The sequence below is a fragment of the Eleutherodactylus coqui genome, chromosome 1 (assembly GCF_035609145.1).
Source record: "Eleutherodactylus coqui strain aEleCoq1 chromosome 1, aEleCoq1.hap1, whole genome shotgun sequence".
Classification (NCBI taxonomy): domain Eukaryota; kingdom Metazoa; phylum Chordata; class Amphibia; order Anura; family Eleutherodactylidae; genus Eleutherodactylus; species Eleutherodactylus coqui.
Window position 1 is genome coordinate 403,828,937 of NC_089837.1, and position 24,185 is coordinate 403,853,121.

The 24,185-nt window shown below is 42.8% G+C and overlaps 1 protein-coding gene across 1 annotated transcript in view; it reads left to right on the forward strand.

The window, feature by feature from the left end:
* The window catches only part of ABCC4 (ATP binding cassette subfamily C member 4 (PEL blood group)), a 250,307-nt gene that overhangs the window by 173,672 nt on the left and 52,450 nt on the right, over window positions 1–24,185 (forward strand). The window contains exons 24-28 of the mRNA XM_066580593.1: window positions 1,830–1,930; window positions 4,515–4,706; window positions 6,505–6,660; window positions 20,985–21,074; window positions 22,896–23,068. Of these exons, the coding sequence (XP_066436690.1) occupies window positions 1,830–1,930; window positions 4,515–4,706; window positions 6,505–6,660; window positions 20,985–21,074; window positions 22,896–23,068 (712 nt within the window). The remainder of the gene's footprint in view (window positions 1–1,829; window positions 1,931–4,514; window positions 4,707–6,504; window positions 6,661–20,984; window positions 21,075–22,895; window positions 23,069–24,185) is intronic.

Genomic DNA, 24,185 nt, shown 5'->3' on the forward strand with positions numbered 1-24,185 from the left:
ATCACCCAAATGATCGCTTGAAATGAAGATTTTTTTTTTAGATACTTGTCCCATGTAGACTCAGCCACCAACAAGCAACTAGCCAATGGCTGATCCTTACAGACTCCACTTTCAATCTTTTGTATGTATAGAATGGTCCCCTTCACTCACTGCAATTGTGTGAAGATTTTAAAACACAGATTATTAAAGGGGTTGTCCCGCGCCGAAACCGTTTTTTGTTTTTTTTCAACCCCCCCCCCCCGGTCGGCGCGAGACAATCCCGATGCAGGGAGGTAAAGAAAGCTTACCGGAGCGCTTACCTTAATCCCCGCGCTCCGGTGACTTCAATACTTACCGCTGAAGATGGCCGCCGGGATCCTCTGTCTCCGTGGACCGCAGCTCTTCTGTGCGGTCCATTGCCGATTCCAGCCTCCTGATTGGCTGGAATCGGTACGTGACGGGGCGGAGCTACACGGAGCCTGCATTCTGCACGAGCGGCTCCATAGAAGACTGCAGAAGACCCGGACTGCGCAAGCGCGGCTAATTTGGCCATCGGAGGGCGAAAATTAGTCGGCACCATGGAGACGAGGACGCCAGCAACGGAGCAGGTAAGTATAAAACTTTTTATAACTTCTGTATGGCTCATAATTAATGCACAATGTATATTACAAAGTGCATTATTATGGCCATACAGAAGTGTATAGACCCACTTGCTGCCGCGGGACAACCCCTTTAAGGACAGCGAGTGTGGACCTACTGAGTCAAACTACTGCTTTGGCTTGGGCTAGTCCTGAAATGGTTGGCAGCTGACCCCCTGATGGTCAGAGGCACCGGTACAAGGCATTGTGAAAGAGACTGACCTATGAGCAATCCAAAAAATTAGATAAAAATCCCAGCACTTCCTTAAAAGTTCAACTTTATTGTTAATCCAGAAATATGACATTTTATGGATTAACAATAAAGTTGAACTTTTAAGGAAGTGCTGGGATTTTTATCTTAATTTTTGGATCACTATATACATCTCCAAGAGTTAATTGGAGAATTTGACCTATGAGCAATGCCCGATGGGAAATCTTACACTTTGCTAGAGAGATGGGGGAACCGCTGCCTAAAAGCAGGGTGAGCGTTTCTATAAAGACGACCCCACAGTCTTCCTCTTGGGCTTGACTATCCCTGATAGGACACAGAACACACCACTGTACACACTAATAAGACAGGGCAGGACCAGGAATGGTGCAGGGACAGTAAGACAATGGACAAGTGCACACAGACAAGGCAAAAGACAGAGGGACAGACAACGAGGACAGAGACAGGAACTGTGCAACGACAGGACAGCAGCAAACAAAGGAATACAGAAGCAAGTACATGATAAGTGCAGACAAAATAGTCAGAGGCCAGACCTGTGCTGGTTGTCTGAGGCATACACACACCAACACACAGGCAATGAGGGAGGATTCCCAGCTCAGCTAAATAGAGAGGTAACTGCCAAAGTCCTACAGCTAAGCTGGGAGCAACGGAGAATGTAACCCATGCAGTGCTGGCGAGAAGTATGCAGCATTTCAAGTTACAGAGAAAGTAGGATGATGCCCACGTCTACCAGAAATGGAAGAAGGAAGGCAAATCTGAGAAGCTGGTCTAATACAAATAAAGTAGTAATTTAGGAATATATTACAGTACCAGTGAGCTTTTCACACTTGGAAACAGAACAATCCTTTAAAACAGAACAGTAAGAATGCTTTGGTATTAGCATTTCAGAGTCTTGGTTTTCCAATGAGTGTGAGCACACATCTTTCAATTACTAAATGCAGATTTATGGACCGACTGCCCTCCTTGTTTTTATCTTGCTACAGCTCTTGATGCAGGACAGGTTGGGTTGGCGCTATCTTATGCTATTACAATTATGGGATCTTTCCAGTGGGGAGTAAGGCAAAGTGCAGAAGTTGAAAATCTGGTAAGAGCATTTTCCTTAATTTCCTTTTATCATATTTTGGCCTATTAGTCATTCATGCTTAAAATGTTACATATACAGAGGCAGCACTTTTTACCCTGATTGTGATATCACAGTACAAAAAGGTATTTTACCTGTAGTCCATTAAAAAGCTATTGCTCTCTTATCCTTACACAACAAAACCTATTGTAAAGTCATTCAAAGTGCATCAAGGAGAGTTAAGAGTCAAGCTAAATTAAGTCCCATCTGTACGAAGCATTCTTAAAACTCTATAGTAATGGATGTGTGGATGTATGCTACAGCTGCCTGCAGTGGAAGTTACCAATGGATTTGATGCCTGCTGCTTGTTTTATAGATGCCAAAAATAAAGAAAAGGGAACGTATAGAAATTTGGAATTTATGCTATATTTTCTTTTATAGCTTTCGGTTAATTATTCTTCTACCATTGCCAATAGGTTGTCATATTTCATGCTCCAGGTAATCACATATTTTATTACTAAGGCCTCATGTTCAAGGGGAAATTCGTGCCCTCACAGATTCACCATGCAGAATCCCGCAGTGGGTCCCTCCTTTCCCGCAGATATGAGGCCAGACATGCGGATCTCCCCTCTGTCGCGGACGGATTTTCTTTTTTCTGCCCGGCGGATGTGCTTGGCACGCCGGCAGCGTGTCCCACGCGAATGCGCCGTAGACATTTTTTTTAGTGAGCTCCTGCTTTCCTACGGTCCCGCGGCACAGCACGAATACAGCTGCAGGTATGACGCGGGTCGGACGGCTTCCATAGGCTTCAATGGAAGCCGCGGGAGCCGTCTGTGCGGGAAATCCGCACAAAATGGGGCATGCTGCGGGTGGTTTTTCCGCATGTGAGATCTTTGTGCCAGGGAAAAATGACATCCGCAGGTATTTAATTACCTGCGGGTGTCCAATGATTCTCTATGGATGTGGATCACGCATGCGGAAAAGTACACTCTTTGTCAAAAAAAATAATCAAGCATCTAGAAGGAGTTTTCATTTTGTTGCAAAACTCAGCATGCAGTTACATCTCAGGCAAATATGCAAATAATTATAGTTGTGGCGTGATTAGATGAATGGTCTTACCACCTGAGGCCCAAAATTGTGGTTTTACCCTTGGCCTATAAAAAGGCTCTCAGTCGCTACTTGTGTGTAGTGATCTCTTCTTGCGCTTGTTTAGAGCTTGTTGACCAACAGAGTTTGAGAGGGGGCTCATTATTGTAATGTAAGAAACTGGATGGTCGTATTAACGAATTGTCCATCACTTGGGACGTTTTGACCAGACTGTTAGAAGGCGTTGGGACCAGTGGATACGTGAAGGTGTGCAAACAAGGCGACCAGGCTCAGGATGCCCTTGACAGACCACCAGGAGAAAGAATTGTCTGGTTGTCCAAGAAGCATTTCCAACTGTTTAGCTATTCGCCATTCAGAGACGGGTGGCACTATCGTTACAGGTCCCTGTGTCTGTTGCAACCATATACAAGAACTTCCTTAAAAATATTTGGTCTCATGGTGCCCATTGTTTGCACAGCCTTTGACACTCACCCACTGTCGCACACTGCCCCACTGCTGGTGTGATGATCTGGGGGGGCCAACATATACAACACTCGGTCACTCCAAGTAGTGGTACGAGGGACAATGACAGCTCAGCGATATGTTCAGGACATCCTGCAGCCACATGTGTTCCTCTCATGGTGGCTTCCAAGAGGCATTTTCCAGTAGGATAATGCTCAGCTGCATACAGCGAGGATGTCATAGGAACACAACATTGCCACACTTCCGTGGCTGCCCGGTTGCCAGATTTGTTGTTTAACATGTATGGGACCATCTAGGATGCCAACTTTAACAGCCTGTGAGTTTGCATAATCTAGATGCTCAGTTGCAGCAAATGTGGAATAATATGCCGCAGGATACCATACAGAACATGTATGCCTCCATGACCACCCATATCTAATTTTGTATTTAAGCTAGGGGTGGTACAACAAGGTACTAGAGCCTCCATTCCTGCCTGTATCACATCTTACATCCAAGCTAGAGGTGGTACAACAGGGTACTAGAGCCTCCATGCCTGCCTGTATCACATCTTGTATCCATGCTAGAGGTGGTACAACAGGGTACTAGAGCCTTCATACCCGCCTATATCACATCTTGTATCTAAGCTAGAGGAAGCCCAACATGATACTAGAGCCTTCATGCCCTCCTGTATCACATTCTGTATCCAAGCTAGAGGATGCCCAACATGATACTAGAGCCTTCATGCCCTCCTGTATCACATCTTGTGTCAAAGCGGTACCAGAGGAATATTTTCCTCCTGAGTTATGAGTGGCACGTGCTCTTCTGTTTTTCTCGGTACCTCTTCCCCTTCTTTCCCCACCTCCTTATTTTTGGTTAGGAAGCCCTGTATGAAAGAAATAATGTTCCTTTAGTCTTCATTATTGCAAAATGGTGTGCTCAAGTTATTCCTCTGTTATTTCTTTATTGTCCTTGTGGTATTATTATCTGTCTGATGAATTAATTACACTGTAATCAAAATATTTAGAGAAACAATGTAGTTAGTAGATTTATTTATTCATAGATGATCTCTGTGGAGAGAGTCATGGAGTACACGCAACTTGAAAAAGAAGCCGCTTGGGAGTCTAAGAAGCGCCCACCACCAGACTGGCCAAATAAGGGCATGATAGCCTTTGAAAATGTAAACTTTGCGTACAGCTTAGATGGACCATTGGTTCTAAGACATTTAACTGCTCTAATTCGACCCAAGGAAAAGGTATTTCTAAATATTAGTGATTTAATTTTTCTTCGCCTGTAAGTTGTATGTCTTATCTGTAAGTCGTTTTTCACAGTTTACTACAAGATAAAATTGGCGATATGGTTTCTTAACAATGTTATGCATTTTCAGCAATAGACACATATTGTCACTGCAGTGTAGGCAGCTAATTGTGATCTTGATGACTGCTATATATGAAAGGCGTCGTCCGATTATAAAATATTGATGACCCATCCTCCACATAAGTCATCAGTAGTAGATTGGCGGGAGTCCATTATATGGGACCCCCTGCAGATCAGCTGTTTACCATGCTGGTGTGTTTGTGCATTGAGCTAATTTCTGCATGAAACAGACAGTTCTCACTGTAGTGGCTAGACTTAGGGCTCCCACCCACTGGCGATATTTTCTCCACTGCGATGCGATTCTAAAGTTAAAGTCTCGCATCGCAGTGCGAAAAAAAAATCGGCATGACGTCGGGATATCGGCCTCACGCCGACATATCGCCAATCTTTTCAATGGGGCCAGCGGCAGCAGCGCTAGCCCCATTGAAAAGAAATGGAGAATGCCGGGGACTTCTTCCACAGCTGTAACAGCTGTAGCAGGATTTTCCGGCATTCTATTCCATTGCTTTCAATGGGATCGGCACAGCTGCCGATCCCATTAAAAGCACTGCTTTGGCAAGCCCCGTGGAATGATTATCGGGGAAGGGCTTGAAATACAAGCCCTTCCCTGATAATATGCCAAGAGTGTGAAAATTTTTTTAAAAAAAATATACTCACCTCTGTGCAGATTGGCTGAGGGCTCAGCCAATAGCAGCTACTGCTAAGCTATTGGTTTAGCGCTCAGCCAGTATCAGTGATTGGTGGCTGAAATTTAACTGAACACGCTGTTTATGGCTCAAAAGTATTTAATTAGCTGCGTCAGATGTAACAATACATTAACAGGAGAAATCAGAATATAATGAAGACAAAGCTACATTGCCTTACTCCTGTATGTTTTGGGATTAATCAACAACCTGTGCAGCTTTTCTGATAAAATTTAGCAAAACAAAACCTAACATAGCCCCCCTTGCATTTGTCACAGAATATCCCATTACCTGGGGCTAGGAAGAAAAATGAAGGTATCTAAACATTGTAAAGAAATAGAATGAGATTATGGAGAGGTGGGAAAGACCCTGGAAAGAAGAAGTGGGGGGGGGGGCTAAGGGTACAGGGGAAGTCTGTCTGAGTAAACCTCTTAGGCAATTTCACCATCGGATCATAGTGTGTTTTCAGTGCTAGAGTGTCAAGTCTGTTTACGAGGCAACAACGCCATTAATCAACCATGCACCCAGTTCAGACGAAGCCCGAAACTGTAGCCAAACCGCCCAGGTATCATAAAATTAAGAAAATCGCAACTCGTAAAGTTCTTCCATGTGATTTAGGGTGTCCATAGCTTCCAGCCACATCAGTCTCGAAGGGGTAGTCGTGGACTTCCATCTCCTAGGGATAATCTAGAAGCTGTTTATACATGTGAGGTTAGTCAACAGACAATGAAATAGTACCAAGGAGATTGAACCTAATATAATAACTGGATATGTTGGATACTGAACAAACTGAAGCTACCCCCTGCCCGCCAAGTCTCTGAGATTTATCACTACTGTATATCAGTATCCCTGTGAAGATCTTTTCTATAAAATGGTGGTAATCAATGCAATTTTTCACAGACCAAAGGGGTTGTACCTGACAGTCCATAGACTAGAATAAATCTCTGGGCATACATATTTATTCTTTGGCTCACGATCCTAACTGCTTAACAGGTTGGAATAGTTGGAAGAACTGGAGCTGGGAAGAGTTCCCTCATTTCTGCTTTATTTCGTCTTGCTGAGCCTGAAGGAAAAATTTGGATTGATAGACTTTTGACATCGGACTTAGGCCTACATGATTTGAGGAAGAGGATGTCCATTATACCTCAGGTATGTTTTCATTGCGGCTTGAAAGACTTGTGATTTACTTTTCTCACTGTTGGGAGTGGAAGACATTCAGTATGTTAGCTTGGTGACTATGAATAGCCAGGAAGTACACGATGATGTCACACAAACTTTGGCCTGTCTTCTCCTCAATTCTGCCTCAAGTTTGTACAGACAGACTTATTCTTTGGAGCAATAGTATCATAAGGCCATTGTTATATGACAACTGGCTATGCAGACTTGTGCAGGAGAGTGATGACACCCAAAATACCCCATCCTACATTCAAGCCATTTGAGGGCTTGAACTTTCTAAGTGTGAGTTGCACTACAATACAAGTTGCGGGACTTCCAAAGTAACCACTACGGTGCGTTTATTAATACGTGACTGATTTGAGCTGTGGCAGCGTACAGTCTCAATATAGTTGTTATGTCTTTAAATACAAAGCTATTTAGTGTTGTTAAATAATGTATAGAACAACAACGCATTTTACAATGTATGGCAATAAAACAAGATCTGACAGGTGACCGCTGAAATATTAGTTATATGGACTGTGCAACCTGTGTGAACTTCACATCATTGTTGTATAGTTGTATTCTTTACTTTCATGTTATACTCTCTAGAACTAGGCTGCTGTTAGTTCATCCAAGTATCATGTAACTGCAGTGTCTGTATCAGAGAAAAATAAATTGTCTGTAACCTGATGGACACTGGTTCCTACACTGAAGAATGTGGGCTATTAACCTTACTGTAGTGCAATTTAAGGACAGGACTGTTCCTAGACCTTCCTTCGCCTGAGCCATTTCTTCTGGTATCAAATAGCAGGATAACAGGATAAGCATTACACAGCATTACATGACAAAGGTACACCATTACTTCCCTTTTTCACTTGCCTAGTGAAATTTGAATGGAGACAGGAACTCAAAAAGTTTTGTTGCACAACATTAAAAATGTTTTCTACATCAGAGGTGTTCAGTGTGAGTCCCCTTTGTCACTTGACACACATCAAGCCTGTAGTTAAGTTCCTGCCATACACGTAGTAGCATATCATGATGCAATGGCTTTTGTGACGTGTACTTGGAGATCATACATGGTGGGTGGTAAGCGTGGCATATAGGCTATCTTTTACACTTTCCCAGAGAACAAAAATCACAATGTGTAAGTTCCGGGGATGGTGAAGGCCAAAGAAGTAGTTCACTATTGTCACACCGGCACAGCCAATTCAGTCATCTATTGAGCTCCCTTCCGACTTCATTGTAAAAATGAGCGGGGACTGTGTCCTGCTACTAGATTAAACCTCAGACTTCCTGTTCCAGCTGCGGAAGAAGCCATATCTGTAGCATGTCCAGGTATGAAATTCCTGTGCTTGTTTCCTCATGGAGAAAGGAGGCGCTGTACACTCTCCTAGAAGTTTAGCTCAAAACACATTCATCTTGGGGGAGTTGAACATATGCTCCACGCAGACATTTGGGGTTTCCCTCCCCCAGATTCTGACATTACGTTTGGTAACCGTGCCCAAAATGTGGAAGACGGCTTCATCACTAAACACTAAAGATTCCAACATAAACCCATCAGTTTCCATTAGAGTTTGTATATTCTCATTTTGTCGTCTGCTTTCAGGGCCAGTAACAATTGCAACCCGTAGGGATAATATCATAAACATTTGTGCAGAATTCTCCACACAGTCGGATGTGGGACGTCCAATTCTCTGCTTGTTTTGACAGTGGAGTTTGAGACTTGCACGAACATTCTCCACAGTTTCCACACTGACCAGTGAATGGACGGATGATCTTTGCTAACAGATGCATAGTAACATAGTAAGTTAGGCTGAATGAACACTATATCCATCTAGTCCAGCCTGTTTCAACCCCCTTGTTGATCCAGAGGAAGGCAAAAAAGGAGAAAAGGAAAAATTCCTTCCTGACTCCATAATGGCAGTCAGAATAATCCCTAAATCAACTTTTGATAGTTCCTACCTAAATGTTAGACTCGGAACAACAATCCCACTGGTCAGCCAATGCCTATATCCTGTAATATCATAGTGCTCTAGTAAGACATCTAGTCCCCTCTTAAACTCCTCAATGGATTTTGCCATCACCACATCCTCAGGCGGAGAGTTCCACAGTCACACTGCTCTTACAGTAAAGAACCACCTTCTGTGTTGGTGATGAAGCCTTATTTCCTCTAGACGTAGTGGATTCCCTCTTGTTACCGTCGCAGTCCTGGGTATAAACAGTTCATGGGAGAGATCCTTGTATTGTCCCCTCATGTATTTATAGATAGTTATTTGATCACCCCTTAGCCGTCTTTTTTCCAGGGTGAATAATCCTAATTTTGATAGCCTCTCTGGGTATTCCAGTCCCTTCATTCCATGTATTAGTTTAGTTGCTCTTCTTTGAACCCCCTCAAGCACTGTAACATCTTTCCTGAGCATCGGTGTCCAGAACTGTACACCGTATTCCATGTGAGGCCTGACAAGTGTTTTATATAGTGGAAGAATAATGTTCCCTGAGCCAGTTCTTTACCCAGATAGACACCCAGATCGTCACCCAATCCAAGCTGCCTCATTTTATATATCAGCCTATTATGTGGCCCGGTATCAAATGCTTTAGTGAAGTCCAGATATACGAGATCAATAGACTCTCCCAGGTCCAGCTTAGAACTTACTTCATCATAGAAGCTGATCAAATTGGTCTGACATGATCGACCCCTCATGAACCCATGCTGATGAGGGGTTATACTGTTGTTCTCCTTGAGGTATTCTAGGATGGCGTCTCTGAGAAACCCCTAGAATATTTTTCCAGTTACTGAAGTGAGACTTACCGCCCTGTAGTTACCAGGCTCTCTTTTGGACCCCTTTTTGTATATTGGAACTACATTGGCAATGCGCTAATCCAATGGTACAACCCTAGTCTTGGTAGTGTCCATAAATATAAGAAATGGCGGTCTAGCTATCACATCACTTGGTTCCCTTAGAACCCTTGGGTGTATTCCATCCTGGCCCGTCGATTTATAGATTTGAATCCCCTTTAACTGGCTGTATACTTCCTCCTGTGTTAGGTTCGCAATATTTAGCAGGGGGGTGGGGGTGTTCCCCTGGATCTCGTGTGACATTTCCTTTGAGCTCGTGAATACACTTGAAAAGAAACTATTTAATAGATTTGCCTGCCCCCCATCGTCTTCTATGATTTCTCCTGCATTATTTATTAATGGGCCAGTGCTCTCGGTGCAAATCCTTTTGCTGTTAATATAATTGAAGAATAGTTTAGTGTTATTTTTACTCTTTTAGGCCATCAGTCTCTCTGCCTCCTCCTTAGCAATTTTGATCTTTCCTTTCCATATTATGTTTTTTCCCTGTATGATTTTAACGCTTCTTCGCTTCCTTCTTGTTTTAGTAGTTTAAACGCTTTCTTTTTTTTGTTTATTGCCCCCCTTTATTGCAACCTTTCTCCTTAGAATTGGAGTACATTCTGCCTATACAGCCCTAGGGCCTTTCAGAAGGCCCCCGGCTGCTATGACATCTGCACAGCTTCCTGCGATCCCCTCTTAGAGGGCCGTACAGGACCCCTAAACATAATTCGGGGCATTTAAATGGTTAATAGCTCCACTAATCTACACGGCTGAGTGGAGCAGTTGCCGCTGGGTGTCGGTTGTAATAAACAGCCAGCACCTGCGCTATAAGATGGGAGGTCGCCCCACAATCTCCCTTCATACATACCACGACCCCACAGGACATAAATGTACACCCCACAGCGGGAAGGTGTTAAACGTGAGTTATGAGGGTTTTTAAATCCGGAAGATCATTTGTAATAGCCCTGTATTTATGTGTATACACAGTGTGTGTATGTGTGTGTACATCTATATAGTCATAAACGTCCTAGGACGGCCAAGCGTGTGCTTTTCAGGTGTTGTGTCTTGTTCCTTTTAGTATGATATATGGCGGTGTGTGGTGTATATTGTGAGAAACAAAGGGATTTTAAGAGCGCTGATTAATTACCCCTTTTTTGCATGGCCAAAGCTAAAGTCAATGGCAGAGCTGTGTGACCTGTGAGTGCTTTGTGGCCAATACAGAGCATTGTTTCTGCACATTGAAGGCTTCATTAACACACACTGCAGCTGCTCACCAGCGTTACTGACCTTTTCATTTCCAAAAAAGACCCTACACGGACTTAAAAATCTTTTCCTTTTGTTAGTGAACAATATGCTTTCTCTGCTGAAAATAAATGCAGTTAGGTGTCTGTCGCTCTCCGTCTGTGTTGGCACCAGACTGGCAGACTCTGTAGCCTCGGGTTTATTGTTTTTACTTTTACCACGCACCTGCTCAATTATGACTCTTGTTGTTTTTGAATATTCATTTTCTATTGTGACCCTTACATTAATGTATATGTTGATTGGCCAGTTTATTAGAGACAGCTGCCCTTTCCTGATTGGAGCTTTCCTGCATGAACATTAGTGACCCTGGAGTGCAGAATACAGTCAAGTGTGCAGGTTTTACATGGAACAGTCTTAGTGTGAATCCTTATTAGAATGGGAAATCGAGTTGTTAGAGCAACATTATTTGTGCGGAACTAATTAGGGCTAATATTTCAAGAACTGCCAACCTCGTGCAATTTTCTTTTGCAACAGTGTCAAGGATATAGAGAAAATGATGTGATGAAGGAATAATATCCAATGAAATATAATTCTGTGGACTTAAAGGGTTTTTTCAGGCTATGCTGGCTGTGCAGAGATACCCCGGGGTCGGAGCGGAAGCTGCTGCAACTCCTGTAATTAAAGGCAGCTTTCACTGAAATCAATGGGATCCCAGTCTGCAATTACAAGCACAGCTCCCATTGATTTCAGTGAGAGCTGTGCCTGTAATTACAAGTGTTAGTCACTACAGAAGAGTTGGAGCAGCGTTTCTGCTACAAGCCCAGTGTATTTCCGGCACTGACAACCAATGCTGCCTGGAAAATCCGTTTTAAGCAATTCATCGACACAAGGGGTTAGAGGAGGATGTCAATAATCAATCTGACAAACAGGCGGTGCACAGACAGGAAATTTAGAGTTGAATTCAATACTGTTGCTCCAACTAGGTGCACATTAGAGATGAGCGAACGTACTCGGTAAGGGCGATTTCGCAATCAAGCACCGCGATTTTCGAGTACTTCACTACTCAGGTGAAAAGTACTCGGGGGCGGGGTGTGGCGTGGTGGAGCGGGGGGGGGGGGGGGTAGCAGCGCAGAACAGGTGGGAGCTCTCTCTCTCTCCCTCTCCCCCCCCCCCCACTCCCCTCTGCAACCCCCCGCTCACCCACAGCGCCCCCGAGTACTTTTCACCCGAGTAGTGAAGTACTCGAAAATCGCGGTGCTCGATTGCGAAATCGGCCTTACCGAGTACGTTCGCTCATCTCTAGTGCACATCCATCATTACTTAGCACTATTGAGCTATAACAGCAGACGACCAAATTCAGTGCTATTACCGTCTAAGAAAAACAGAAAGGCAAGACCTTAGTTGCCAGAAGATTGCAAAAAATGGACTACTAAGCAGTAGAAAAACATCACCTTGGCAGATGAATCAGGATTAGTATTGCACCATGCTGATGGGAAGGTTAGAATTTAACACTATCGGCATGAGAACAAAAGGAACCGTCTTGTCAGCTGTTCAGAGCATGCCAGCACCTACATCTAATTTGCAGCAAGTGTTAGGGCCCTTATACACGCAACAATTATCACTCAAAAGCCATCTTTTGAGTGATAATTGCTGTTTGTAAATGTGTGCCCACTGCGCACTTTTCATCCATCGCTGAGTTCAGGTCAGCTTAAAATCCATCGGGACTGATAAAACGGACCGCACACGGGCAGCATTGATAACATTCATTTAGCAGCTGTTCCGCTGGAGAACAATAGTGATGTATTTAGAGAACAGACCACCAGCAGTTTTCTAAATACATGCAAATGAAGCTAGTTAGCTACTAATAGGCTGATTAGCCCATTAGTAGCTAATGCAAAATGTGTGCTCAAAACTGTCAGTTTCTGACGAATTTTAAGGCAATCATCTGTGTTTTTAAATGTACCTTAAGAAAGTATGCTGTCCACATGGGCCAATGTTCCTTCAGAATGATCTCAACAACTACCGGAACTTATATCACCATTCATTGCTGCAGTTCTGAAGGCCAAAGGAGGTCCATTGTGCTACTGGATGTGTAAATATATACATGAATCTGTTGGTCTAGGAAAGCGATGACGCCGGCACGGACGGAGTTCTAAAGATGGGTCTTGCGCAAAAATGTCCGACTTTTCTACCCCAGACTTATGGTGTAAACCGGTTAATACATGTCCCTGATTGTGTTAATATGACTAATTTACTGGACTGATTATATTGTAAACTATTAATGCCACTTCTCATGTTGCACTCACACATCCTACATTATGGAATGGAAAAACCTAATCATCTGTTGGCTGCATTGTTAAGATTTCAGCACATCTGTGTGTTGTTCTAGTTTTTAATTAAAGACCACCAGCATTATTCATTTACCCATTGTTCACATTGATTTAAAGGGGTTGTAAACAGGGAATCATAAAATACTATGTTAGCATCAAGCAGGCTGTTGTCTCGATGGAAAAGAAGTGCAGTTTACTTAGTAGCTCACAATCCCATAGGCGCCGCTAAATGGTTTCTGCACAGCTTCTAGCAAGGTGGAAAGCACTGAAAGCTAGCTGTTAGGGTGCAGTGCTTAAAGGGAGCCTTCCAGTAAGTTCATGCTGCGTGAACCATGGGCAGCCTAACTCAGGACTGCAGCCACACCACAATAATGTATGTTGCATTCGGAAACACTGTAGCGTTTCAGAAAAAAGCTTACTTTGAAAAGCCACTGGGAACGGGCCCCACCGACTTCTTTCCAACCAGATCAGCTAGACTGGCAGGTCTTTCCTATGCACAAACAGGGAGATCTGCCTGTCTGTCTAGCAGATTCGAGCAGCACAGCCCCGCTCTTGTAGCCTCTCTCCCGCATCATGGTGGCTTTTCATACTCTGCATGGTTCGGGCAGCATGAGCCTATTAACAGGTTTCCTGTAACATTTTTATATACTTGATACTTCAAAAATGTTTTCTTATTAAAGTTAGATTCCTTTTATCATTCACATAATTGGAATGCACATATCTGAATGATGATCATTCAGTGTAACGGAATGATGAATGATAATACATTCACTTTTCGTTTGTCGTTCAGTTTAGGCAAGCACAAAATCAAACGATGATCAGCCTGTGTAAACAGGAAGTCGTTCATCTATGAACCTGTTACTGTCAATGAAGGCGGGCAGCCTCCATTCACTGAGCAGTCATCGCTCCTTTGTGAAAGCACAGGAGCTATAATTGCTGGGATGATTGTCCGGCGCTTAAGCGGCCAACAATTGTCCTGTGTGAAAGGACCCTGAAAGGAAATCTTTCATCAAGCATGAGCAGTGAGACTGAGTGTTCAAATGTACCTTTATGACAGTCATCAGCAATCGGTTTCTATTGCAACGTAAAACAAATTGGTAATGTAATTGTTTCAGCGCAAATGTTCAGCTAATTTTTACATTGCATTTCATGTTACTCCCTAGTCTCTCAAATTGAGTATAGTATAAGAATGGGATTCATTACATCATGTGAAAGGTATACTATGGCCTGCCGCTGTTGCACTATTTTAGGGTACAGTTTGGATGCAGATCAAGTGCAGTTGTGGATTTCACACCCAAAAGAATAAGAAAAACCTTAATGATATGTCACAAACGAGTGACAGTTTAACACTAAAAAAGTAGCTTGTGATCTGAGATGAGGAATCGAGTTAATTTGGGATTTTTTTAAAATGGCATAGGCCACCTGCAGATGAGCGGGTCGGATCCGGCAGCGAGAATTCTCGCCGCGCGATCCGACCTGAGCGCCTGCAGAGAGCAGCGCGTACTCACCCGCGCCTGGCGGCCCCGGCTCTTTCATGTGCCGGCTGCCGCGCAGCCGGCGCATGCGCAGACCGGAGCTGGCGGCCGGGTGAGTACGTGCCCCGCAGAAAATTAGGACATGCCGCGGTTTGTTTGCCGCGCGAGATTTCGCGCGGCCAAACCGCGGCCGTCTGCATAGGAGTGCGTATTTTAATGCACTCCTATGCAAACTTTCAGCGGCGGAAATCCCGCGGCGGGATTTCCGCTCGTGTGCAGGCGGCCATATCGTAGTTACATCATAGTATGGTAGAGTTGGAAGGGACCTCCAGGGTCATCGGGTCCAACTCCCAGCTCAGTGCAGGATTCACTAAATCACCCCAGACAGATGTCTGTCCAGCCTTTGTTTGAACACTTCCATTGAAGGAGAACTCACCACCTCCTGTGGTAACCTGTTCCACTCATTGATCACCCTCACTGTCAAAGTTTTTTCTAATATCTAACCTGTGTCTCCCCCCTTTCAGTTTCATCGCATTGCTTCTAGTCTTTCCTTGTACAAATGAGAATAGAGCTGATCCCTCTGCACTGTGACAGCCCTTCAGATATTTGTAAACAGCTATTAAGTCTCCTCTCAGCTTTCTTTTTTTGAAAGCTAAACATTCCCGTTCCTCATAGAACATGATTTTGCAGACTGCACACCATCCTGGTAGCTCTTCTCTGAACTTACTCCATGTTGTCTGTCTTTTTTTTATATTGGGATATAATTATCTCAGTTGATCTAGACATTCCAGAATTGTGTTTGCCTTTTTGGCCGCTGCATCACACTGTTCACTTATGTTCAGTCTATGATCTATTAGTATACCCAAGCCTTTTTCACATGTGCTGCTGCCTAGCCTAATTCCTCCCATTCTGTATGTGCTTTTTTCATTTTTTTTGCCCAGATGTAGGACTTTGCATTTCTTTTTGTTAAATACCATTATATTACTCGCCGCCCACTGTTCAAGCTCATCTAGGTGTTTTTGAATCCTCTCTCTCTTCTCTAGTGTTAGTTATCCCTCTTAAATTTATTCAGTTTCCCCTCAGTTCCCTCCTCTAGATAATTTATTAAAATGTTGAACAGCACTGGCCCTAGCACAGAGCCTTGTGGTACCCCACTTGACACATTTTTCCACTTGGATGTGCAGCCATTTATGACCACTCTTTGAGTACGATCACTCAGCCAGTTGTGAATCCACCTAACAGTTACCTTATCAATCCCATGTTTGGCCATTTTTTCAGTAAGTATGGTATGAGATACTTTGTCAAATGCTTTACTAAAGTCAAGATATACTATATCTACCACATTTCCCTGATCAACCCAGTCGGTGATTCTGTCATAGATAGAAATTAGATTAGTCTGGTTAATTACTCCATTAAAATCCAAGTACTTGCATACATGCTGTTTAATTTGTTTAAAGATCTTTCCCAGTATAGAAGTCAGGCTCACAGGCCTGTAGTTTCCTGGGTCCAACTTCTTCCCTCTTTTGAAGATAGGGACAACATTTGCCCCTTTCCAGTCTTCTGGGCCCTCTCCTATCCTCCAAGAATTTTCAAGGATTACAGCGATTTGTTCAGCAATTACATCTGCTGCTTCCTTTAGTATGTCACATATAGTAACATAATCACATTAGGAAAAATCACTTCTGATGTTGCAGAATAACCTTGTAATATTCATGCCACGTGACCAAAGTTGCCATATAGCTGCAGCATAGCATAATTGTGTGTAGTTATAGCCTGCTGTCATGCGTTGACTCTTGCTGGGAACCCATGACGTAAATGCAGTCCAATCTGCAGGCAGCAGGTTATGGAACAGGAAGACCTGAGCAGATTAATGTATACTTCTGCCAGAAAAGAATAAATAAAACTAGTAATATTTCATTATATAATATAATATGGTCAGTAACATTTCAAACAACTTGTGCGTATATGATAGTAGAACTTCATTGTACTTTATGTACTGACAATGACATTCTTGTGCTGAAAATCCCTTTAAAGTGCTGGCCACTAAGGGTCTCCCTTCCTTCTGGCTCGCTGCTTGCTGTGAAATAATTGACAGGAGATTCTAGGACCAAGGAGAAGGGGTAAAGGAAAGGGAGCAGTCATTATGTTGATTGAAATCCATAGAGGTGATTAGGCGGAGAGAGGGATAGACTCACACAGACACTACCTGCAAGCTAATCGTAAGTAGGAGTTTACTATGTTTTAGCTACATAAATCACATCTCCACTGCTCACTCTGCTGTACACTGTACTACATGATGATTTTATGTCTGTATGTTACAGACCAGAATCTACAGTTCTCTGTCTACAGTTTATAGAACAGAGCACAATAGCCAGGTTCCTTCCAGTAGTCCTGAGAGGATTGAGACTGAGATGTATACCCTGCATAGGGGAAAATGGGGAAAAATACAGGATACAAGTGATATAATGGCCAGAAATCATGTTAGTCTTCATATACACACATGGCACCTTATATTGAAAAGTCATCTGAAAAGTTAGGTATGCTTTAAACCTTTGTCATTGCTGGCTTAGAAGTCCAATGGGCAATCCTATCAGTTACTCACAGTCTTCTTTGTATGAGTGTGCTTACCGAGATAGCTGTCAATTACTGATTATGACCTGGACTCCTAGGCCCAGAATAAATTAGGTTTTAATGAATGAATGGCTAGTAGAGTTGAGCGAGCATACTCGCTAAGGGCAAATACTCTAGCGAGTATTGTCCTTAGCGAGTACCTGCCCGCTCATGAGAAAAGATTCGGGTGTCGGTGGGGGTGAGCGGTGTGTTGCGGGAGTGAGCAGCAGGGAGCGGGATGGGGGGGGAGGGATCTATGTGAAAGGAAGGTACGGAGCTGTAAAAGGGCTTCCATAGAAGTGCATGAGCCCTTTACTGTTACTTCCATTTAACCCCTAATGTCATATAAAGACAAAACGCAGGTTTTCTGTTAGATTTTGTGTTACTACAACAAAAAGTTCTGCCGTGCCCGATTTTGTAGCGTAAAGATACATTAATATAGGAAAATCACTGATAAATCCAGCATCCAGCGGTTGGAGTAAAAAGGCTTTGGTTTGTTAGAAAATCACAATGAACCCACACAGTACATATCAAAGGAAGAAGATAAAGGGTACAGAGCCACAGATACACGTTTTGGAATAGCTCCTTGGTTCCCTTGCTGTCACCCCTGGAGGTCAGCATTTGGTCTGTAAGCGCGACTCTTTTCTGCAGTTAGTGAGAACACATTCCCATAGAGAAGAGTGTGTGCAATGACCGAAGAAAAGAGTCCTGCTCACAGACCAAGCCCCAATCTCCAGGGGTGACCACCAGGGAACACTCCGCATTCCCTGTCCTACAAGCACCATATCAGATGTGTCAGGTTCCCTTTAAGAAAACCTTCTGTTGAGCAGTCATTTTTATTGAGTCCTGTTGTTGCTGTTGCTACACAGGTTTTGATTGAAGTCAGTCTAATTGGAAAAACGCTAGAGTGAAATCTTTGGCATGATGTAACAAAGGAAATAGACAATTGGACTTTTCTTAATGTGTTTAATATGCAACTAATTCGAGCTGAAAGCACTTCAGTGAATTACAAGATTAAAACAACAATGAACATATTTGTTTTATTTAGAAGTGTCATAGCATAAATTCTTACATAACGAAGAACATCTCTTCAAACATGTCATTTTAGTACCACAGTTAAAACCTAACTTCACTGGGTTCTTGCCAGTCGCTCTAAACACCAGTCCCTGTCCCACATACATGCTGGTTACTTATCTGATTCTTTGTCTTGTATTCGCCCCCTGTACTCTCAGCTAATTCAGCGGTCAGGGACCACCTTGCTGCGTCCTGTTTAGTGGCAGGTCCTGTTCTGTCCAGTATAACGAATAGTGAACACGGCTATTATGTGTATAGCTGGTCTACTGTGCAATGGGGTAAACCTGTACAAAAGGGAGGTTGCAAGGTAATATCCTGGTATAAGGGCGCCCACCCACTAGCGATATGTTTTCTTGCGATGCGAGAACGAGTGAAAACGCAAACATCGCAGCGCAAAGAAAACTCTGCGATGACGCTCATTGCCTTAAATGGGGCCAGCCCCATTATACACAGGGAGTACATCGCGGACTTCTGCCACAGCTGTTACAGCTATGGCAGAGGATTCCTTCATGCCTGCAGGGATGAAGGCTTTCAATGGGGTCGGCACTGCTGCAGCCTCATTGAAAGCAGGCAACCCCCGCAGCTATGATTTTCGGGGAAGGGCTTGAAATATAAGCCCTTCCCTGAAAATCATCTCTAGCTAAAAAAAAAAGATAAATTTTTTTTTTTACTCACCTAGAAGAGCCATCCGGCTCTTCTCTCCCGTCCCTTCTAGGTGAGTAAATTTATTTTTTGTTTACCTTTTTTTCCAGCCAGGATTGATTTTCAACGGAGGGCTTATATTTCAAGCCCTACCCCGAAAATCATCACTGAGAGGGTTGCCTGCAAGCCATTGCTTTCAATGGGGCTGCCGCCGACTCCATTGAAGACAATGAGTGATATTGCAGATTTTTCTCTGCGCTGCGAGGATTGAGTGTATAAATCGCAAATGATTATGAAACCATTGAAAGTCATTGGTTACATAATCATGCGTTTTCACTCGCTCTCGCATCGCAAGAACACATATCGCTAGTGGGTAGGCGCCCTTAGAAAAAAAACCTAAGTGGAGTTAGGATTAACATATGAAAGCACTGAACTGCAGAATATGAACATCAGTGTGCCACCTTTCCAACCCATCAAATACATTTAATGCCAGAGCTGCCATGGTCAACTGGAAGTGCTGTTAATTTTTATGTGAAAATAGTTAGAAGCTGCCAGAGAGTAGTAGACCACACAATGGCATCTGTTAGACCTTTCCCCTGTATATACATCTCTGTACGGTATTTCATTATCACAACAAGAACAGCTCTGTATATAGAGAACTTCATGGATTGGGTTTCTGTGAGTATCCCTACACAAGCTGTGACGGCCATACATGATTTGGATGGATTGGTGTAAAGCACCCCCCTTGGGCTCGGGATCAGTTCCCAGTTGCTAGATTTCAGTTCTGTCTTGTATTTCTGCTAAATTGTTTATTACAGAAACTCATAGAAAATCTTGAAGGTACCTTTCACACAGAACGGAATTACACCGTAGGATACAGCCCAATCCCCAGGTTTAACTGCAGATTATGATGCGCAATTACAGGCAGGTTTTAAGCCATTCTCAATTCCGCATCATATTCTGCTAGCAGCCTGCGTATTTTGGTGCAGAATTTACCACGTTTTTAGGCGCAGTTGCTCGCGCCTTAGCTTTCTTGCAACTTTTTCTGCAGTTTGAGTCATTTTTGCACGTATATCGGTGTATTTCACTGTACTTTATCCGCCCTCAGGGTATGTTCATTTGTGCGCTGCAATCAAAGATTCACTGCTTGAAATGTCTAGTTAGTTTAATGAGTTCCAGACGTGTTCTTCCTTCAAGCTGAATTCCGTAACATGTTACTTGTGTATTGCACTGCATTTCCGCACCCCCAATGACTTCTTTTTGGGACCTTAGGTGTGCAAATGTGCAGAAATGTGTGCCACCGAAATGTGTGCACCAACTATGGACATGTCAATGAACTGATTGAAGTCAGTGAGTTCTATACTCTGCGTATTGCGCTTACAAATACACCAGTGTGACGCCGGCCTTACAATGCGTTGTGCGGTCTATTCCGTCCCATGTGAAAAGTCAAAAGACTTTAAACAGGTATTTTCCATCTCTCGATATCAATCACCCATCCGCAGATAGATGTTAAATGGAGATTGCTGGGGTTCCATCTGCTGGGGCACCCACAAATCACTCCAGCCGCTCCCTCCCAGCACATCCATGGTGGGGATGAATTGTATGGAGAGGCGGCCAAGAGTACGTAGGGAAACAGCAGCACTTTATCTAGTGTTTCAGGTTTGTTTTTTCTCATTTATTCCTATGTTTGCCTCTTTAATCTCTGTATATTTTGTAACAAAAGGACAAATAAATGAAGTATTATGTGGTATAATGTTGTTACATGTTCCCCAATATAAAAACAGTAGCACACGTGTCGGGAAACCATCCAGTGATTTATCGATTATTACTAGCAGGTGAACCTGTCCTGAGATAAGTGCCCTCTTTCACAATCTATGCTGTTCTCTGCATTGTATCATGGTAAGCAATTATGTACAGCTACACAATTATACTTACAAATGAATAGAATATCAACTAGAAAAATATTACTATGACGGTAGAAAGCCATCAGTAACAAACAAAGGAAAAATCTATATAAAAGAGACATCGTCCTCATTCACAATTCTGCTTTTATGTATTTTTTATCATCTGTGTTTTCACATATTTCATTTTCTGTTTCCCAACTAACAGGAGCCAGTATTATTCACTGGGACAATGAGGAAAAACCTTGATCCTTTTGATGAGCACACTGATGAAGAGCTGTGGGATGTTTTAGAAGAGGTACTGACAAAACGGAAAGATGGATTTGTGATCCTCTCCAGTCTTTCTGTAACATTTATTTTCTCCTTCCATATGTGTATGCAATCTGTGTGCTCCTTTGTTGCCGAAAACCTTTTAAAAGGTTATAAGAAATAACCAAGGTGAATCTGAGATTCTTCTTCGCTTTCTAAAGGTTACAGCACTGAACGTTTTTTAGAAAATATTTACATTTGCGTATGAGAATACTTCTATATACTTTTACGGCCGGATGCATATGACCGGATTTGCATTTCGGAATCCGCGATCGTCACCCGCTCGGATCATCCGCGGTATTCTGCACGCTATGAAAAAATAGAACATTCGCACGTCCACTCACATGCACGGATAGCGATTGCAATTTTTGCAAGCAGATATAAAAAATGTTTTATTTTTCTGCAGACTCCGCATGGGCAGCTTCCATTGAAGTCAATGGAAGTCGTCCGACCCGCAACCCATCTGCAATTGACATTGCGGATAGCCCGTGGGTACCTGCATCATCACCTAGCGCCAGCAGAACAAATATATATTTTTTAAAATCTGTATTGTGCATGACCAATGGCAAGCGTCATCTGTAATACAGAAAGAGAAGGGATGTGGGGTCGCCGCCCAGGGTCACAGCCGGATTCAGCTGCGGACTCCCGCATGCGGAATCTGACCCAGTCATGTGTCGGTAGCTAATACAAAGCAAGTGGTTCCTAAAGGAATGGCATTTTCTCCAGGGTATGTTCACACATTGAAGGTTCTTTGTAGCGAATCCACACCAAATGTGAATTTCATGCCCTCATTTGAAGGAATGAAATCTGCTGTGAATCACTGCAGCAGGAATTGACATACTGTAGATTTACAATCTGTAGCATATTAGATGTAAATCCTACAGGCAGAAGTTTTCCACACCATGTAGCTGAGATACGCATGGTTTGTACTCTGTGACCATACCCTTATGCACTCCTCAAAGCAACGTTGTGGCTCCTGTTTGTAATGGAAGCAACACTTCTGTACCAGATCTTTGGCACAATAGACACAGGCGGTGCCTCATGACTTATTATGGGGTCCATCAGGGTCTGCCAAAGTGTCCCATTAGTTTGATGGAGAAAATAGCAGCACTATTTTTCCCGTCAAATGTATCATGCTCTGCGATGGAGGGTTTCACTGTACAGAGAAACAGTTATCTAATCTCTTGGGAGTTAAATAAAGTCCTATGAAAACTGATGTGTTTATTTCAATGGGGGTGAGGTGAGTAAGCCAATGCCAGACACCCCTGACAGCACCTTATATACCATGAGAACAAAGGATCAGGGATTTTAAAATTCAAATATGCCTGATTCCCCTCTCTACCAATGTCTGTCACTGAGGGACGTCATGCAGCTCGCAGACATTAGATTTCTACGTTTTTCAGGTGCTGTTTTGATATGATTCTTAATTGCACTTCAACTGCACTTAATACAACCTTATGCTTTCCGGTCTACTTTCTTGTAAAAACACATTTGATTTTGGCTCCATTCACACAGGGGGGTTTGGTTGTTGTAAAAACTGAACGAAAAAGTTCATTGGTGAAACCATGTGTGTGTTTATTATGTTTGTAGAAAAGTGTGGCAAAAAATGCACGCAGTTTTGAAAATGGACTTTTTGGTGCTGTTTTTATTGCAAGCGAACTGCCCCATGTGAATGGAGCCTTTAACTATAAAAACCTCATGCAGCAACTGCACTGTGTGAACCAAGTTTGTACAAAATACAATTGTTTGTCATTTGTCAATTAAGTAAATTTGCTGCAGGTCTTTATTCTGAATATACTTTATGCCTTAGGTTCAACTGAAGGAGGTGATTGAAGAATTACCCTGTAAAATCGAGACTCAATTGGCTGAATCCGGTACCAATTTCAGTGTTGGCCAAAGACAACTAGTGTGCCTTGCCCGGGCAATTTTGAGAAAGAATCGAATACTGATTATAGATGAAGCAACAGCAAATGTAGACCCAAGGTATACTTAGTATATTTTCTGTACTTATCACTGTACATATTGAAAATGGCAAAATATAAATATCTGTCAAACTGCTGGCATGAATATATTCTATGTGAAGTCCATACGACACATTCCAACCTTTAGTCATAGGTGGCGGATTTATTGTAGAAAATTCTGCAAATGTTCAATCTATTCCAGCCATGTGAATGGGGATATTCCTACAGCATATAGATGGATATATTGAAGCCTCATTCAGAGATATGGAACAACTGCAGACACTAGTTCCAAAACTAGCAAATTTAAGAGCTAAATAAAATCTATATGGTTGGTAAATTTCTAATAAACTAATTCTACAGTCTTCTATAGAGTAGGACTACCATTATGCTGTTCCTGTGGACAAGAATATTGCTGCTATAATTCTACCTTTACAAAAATATAACTTCTATACTCCCCCTATGTACATGAATAGGACTACTATAACATGGTTGCCTACATGTGAGAATATAATCACTATAATATTGCTCCGTACATAGAAGAATGTTGCTACTATAATTCTGCCCTAAAGGTCAGATCCAATTCCCTATAAATTACATATACATAGTGCCCCTTATCTACACAGGTGATTCAAAGCAATGCTCTCCTCTCAGTATAATCATCTATATATCCAGAGTGAGTGCCCCTCTCCCCAAGTATAATAGATACTGCAAGGGGGCTCTTGAAGTATCTGGTGTCCTTCCTGGTAGTATAATCACATCTAGAGCCCTCCTTGGTTTATTCACTGGCAGAAGTCCCCTTGAGATATCATCACATCCAGTGCGCCCCTTACAGTGTAATCCATTGTTATATCGAGGGGCCCCAAATCAAGAGTTCCTCCACTTGCAGTAAATTCACATCAAGAGTTCCTCTACTTGCAGTATGATCACATCAAGAGCATCACTTCCTTCACAGTATCATCACATCCAGAGCTCCCATTTACAGTATAAACACATCCCGAGGACCCTCTTGATGTATAAACATATCCATGGCTTCCCCCTGGCAGTATATTCTAATTCAGAACTCCATGATCATATAATAACTGTAAGGAGAATTTATGTGTTTATCAAAGAGAAGACGATCCCAGATCCCGTGCAGAAGT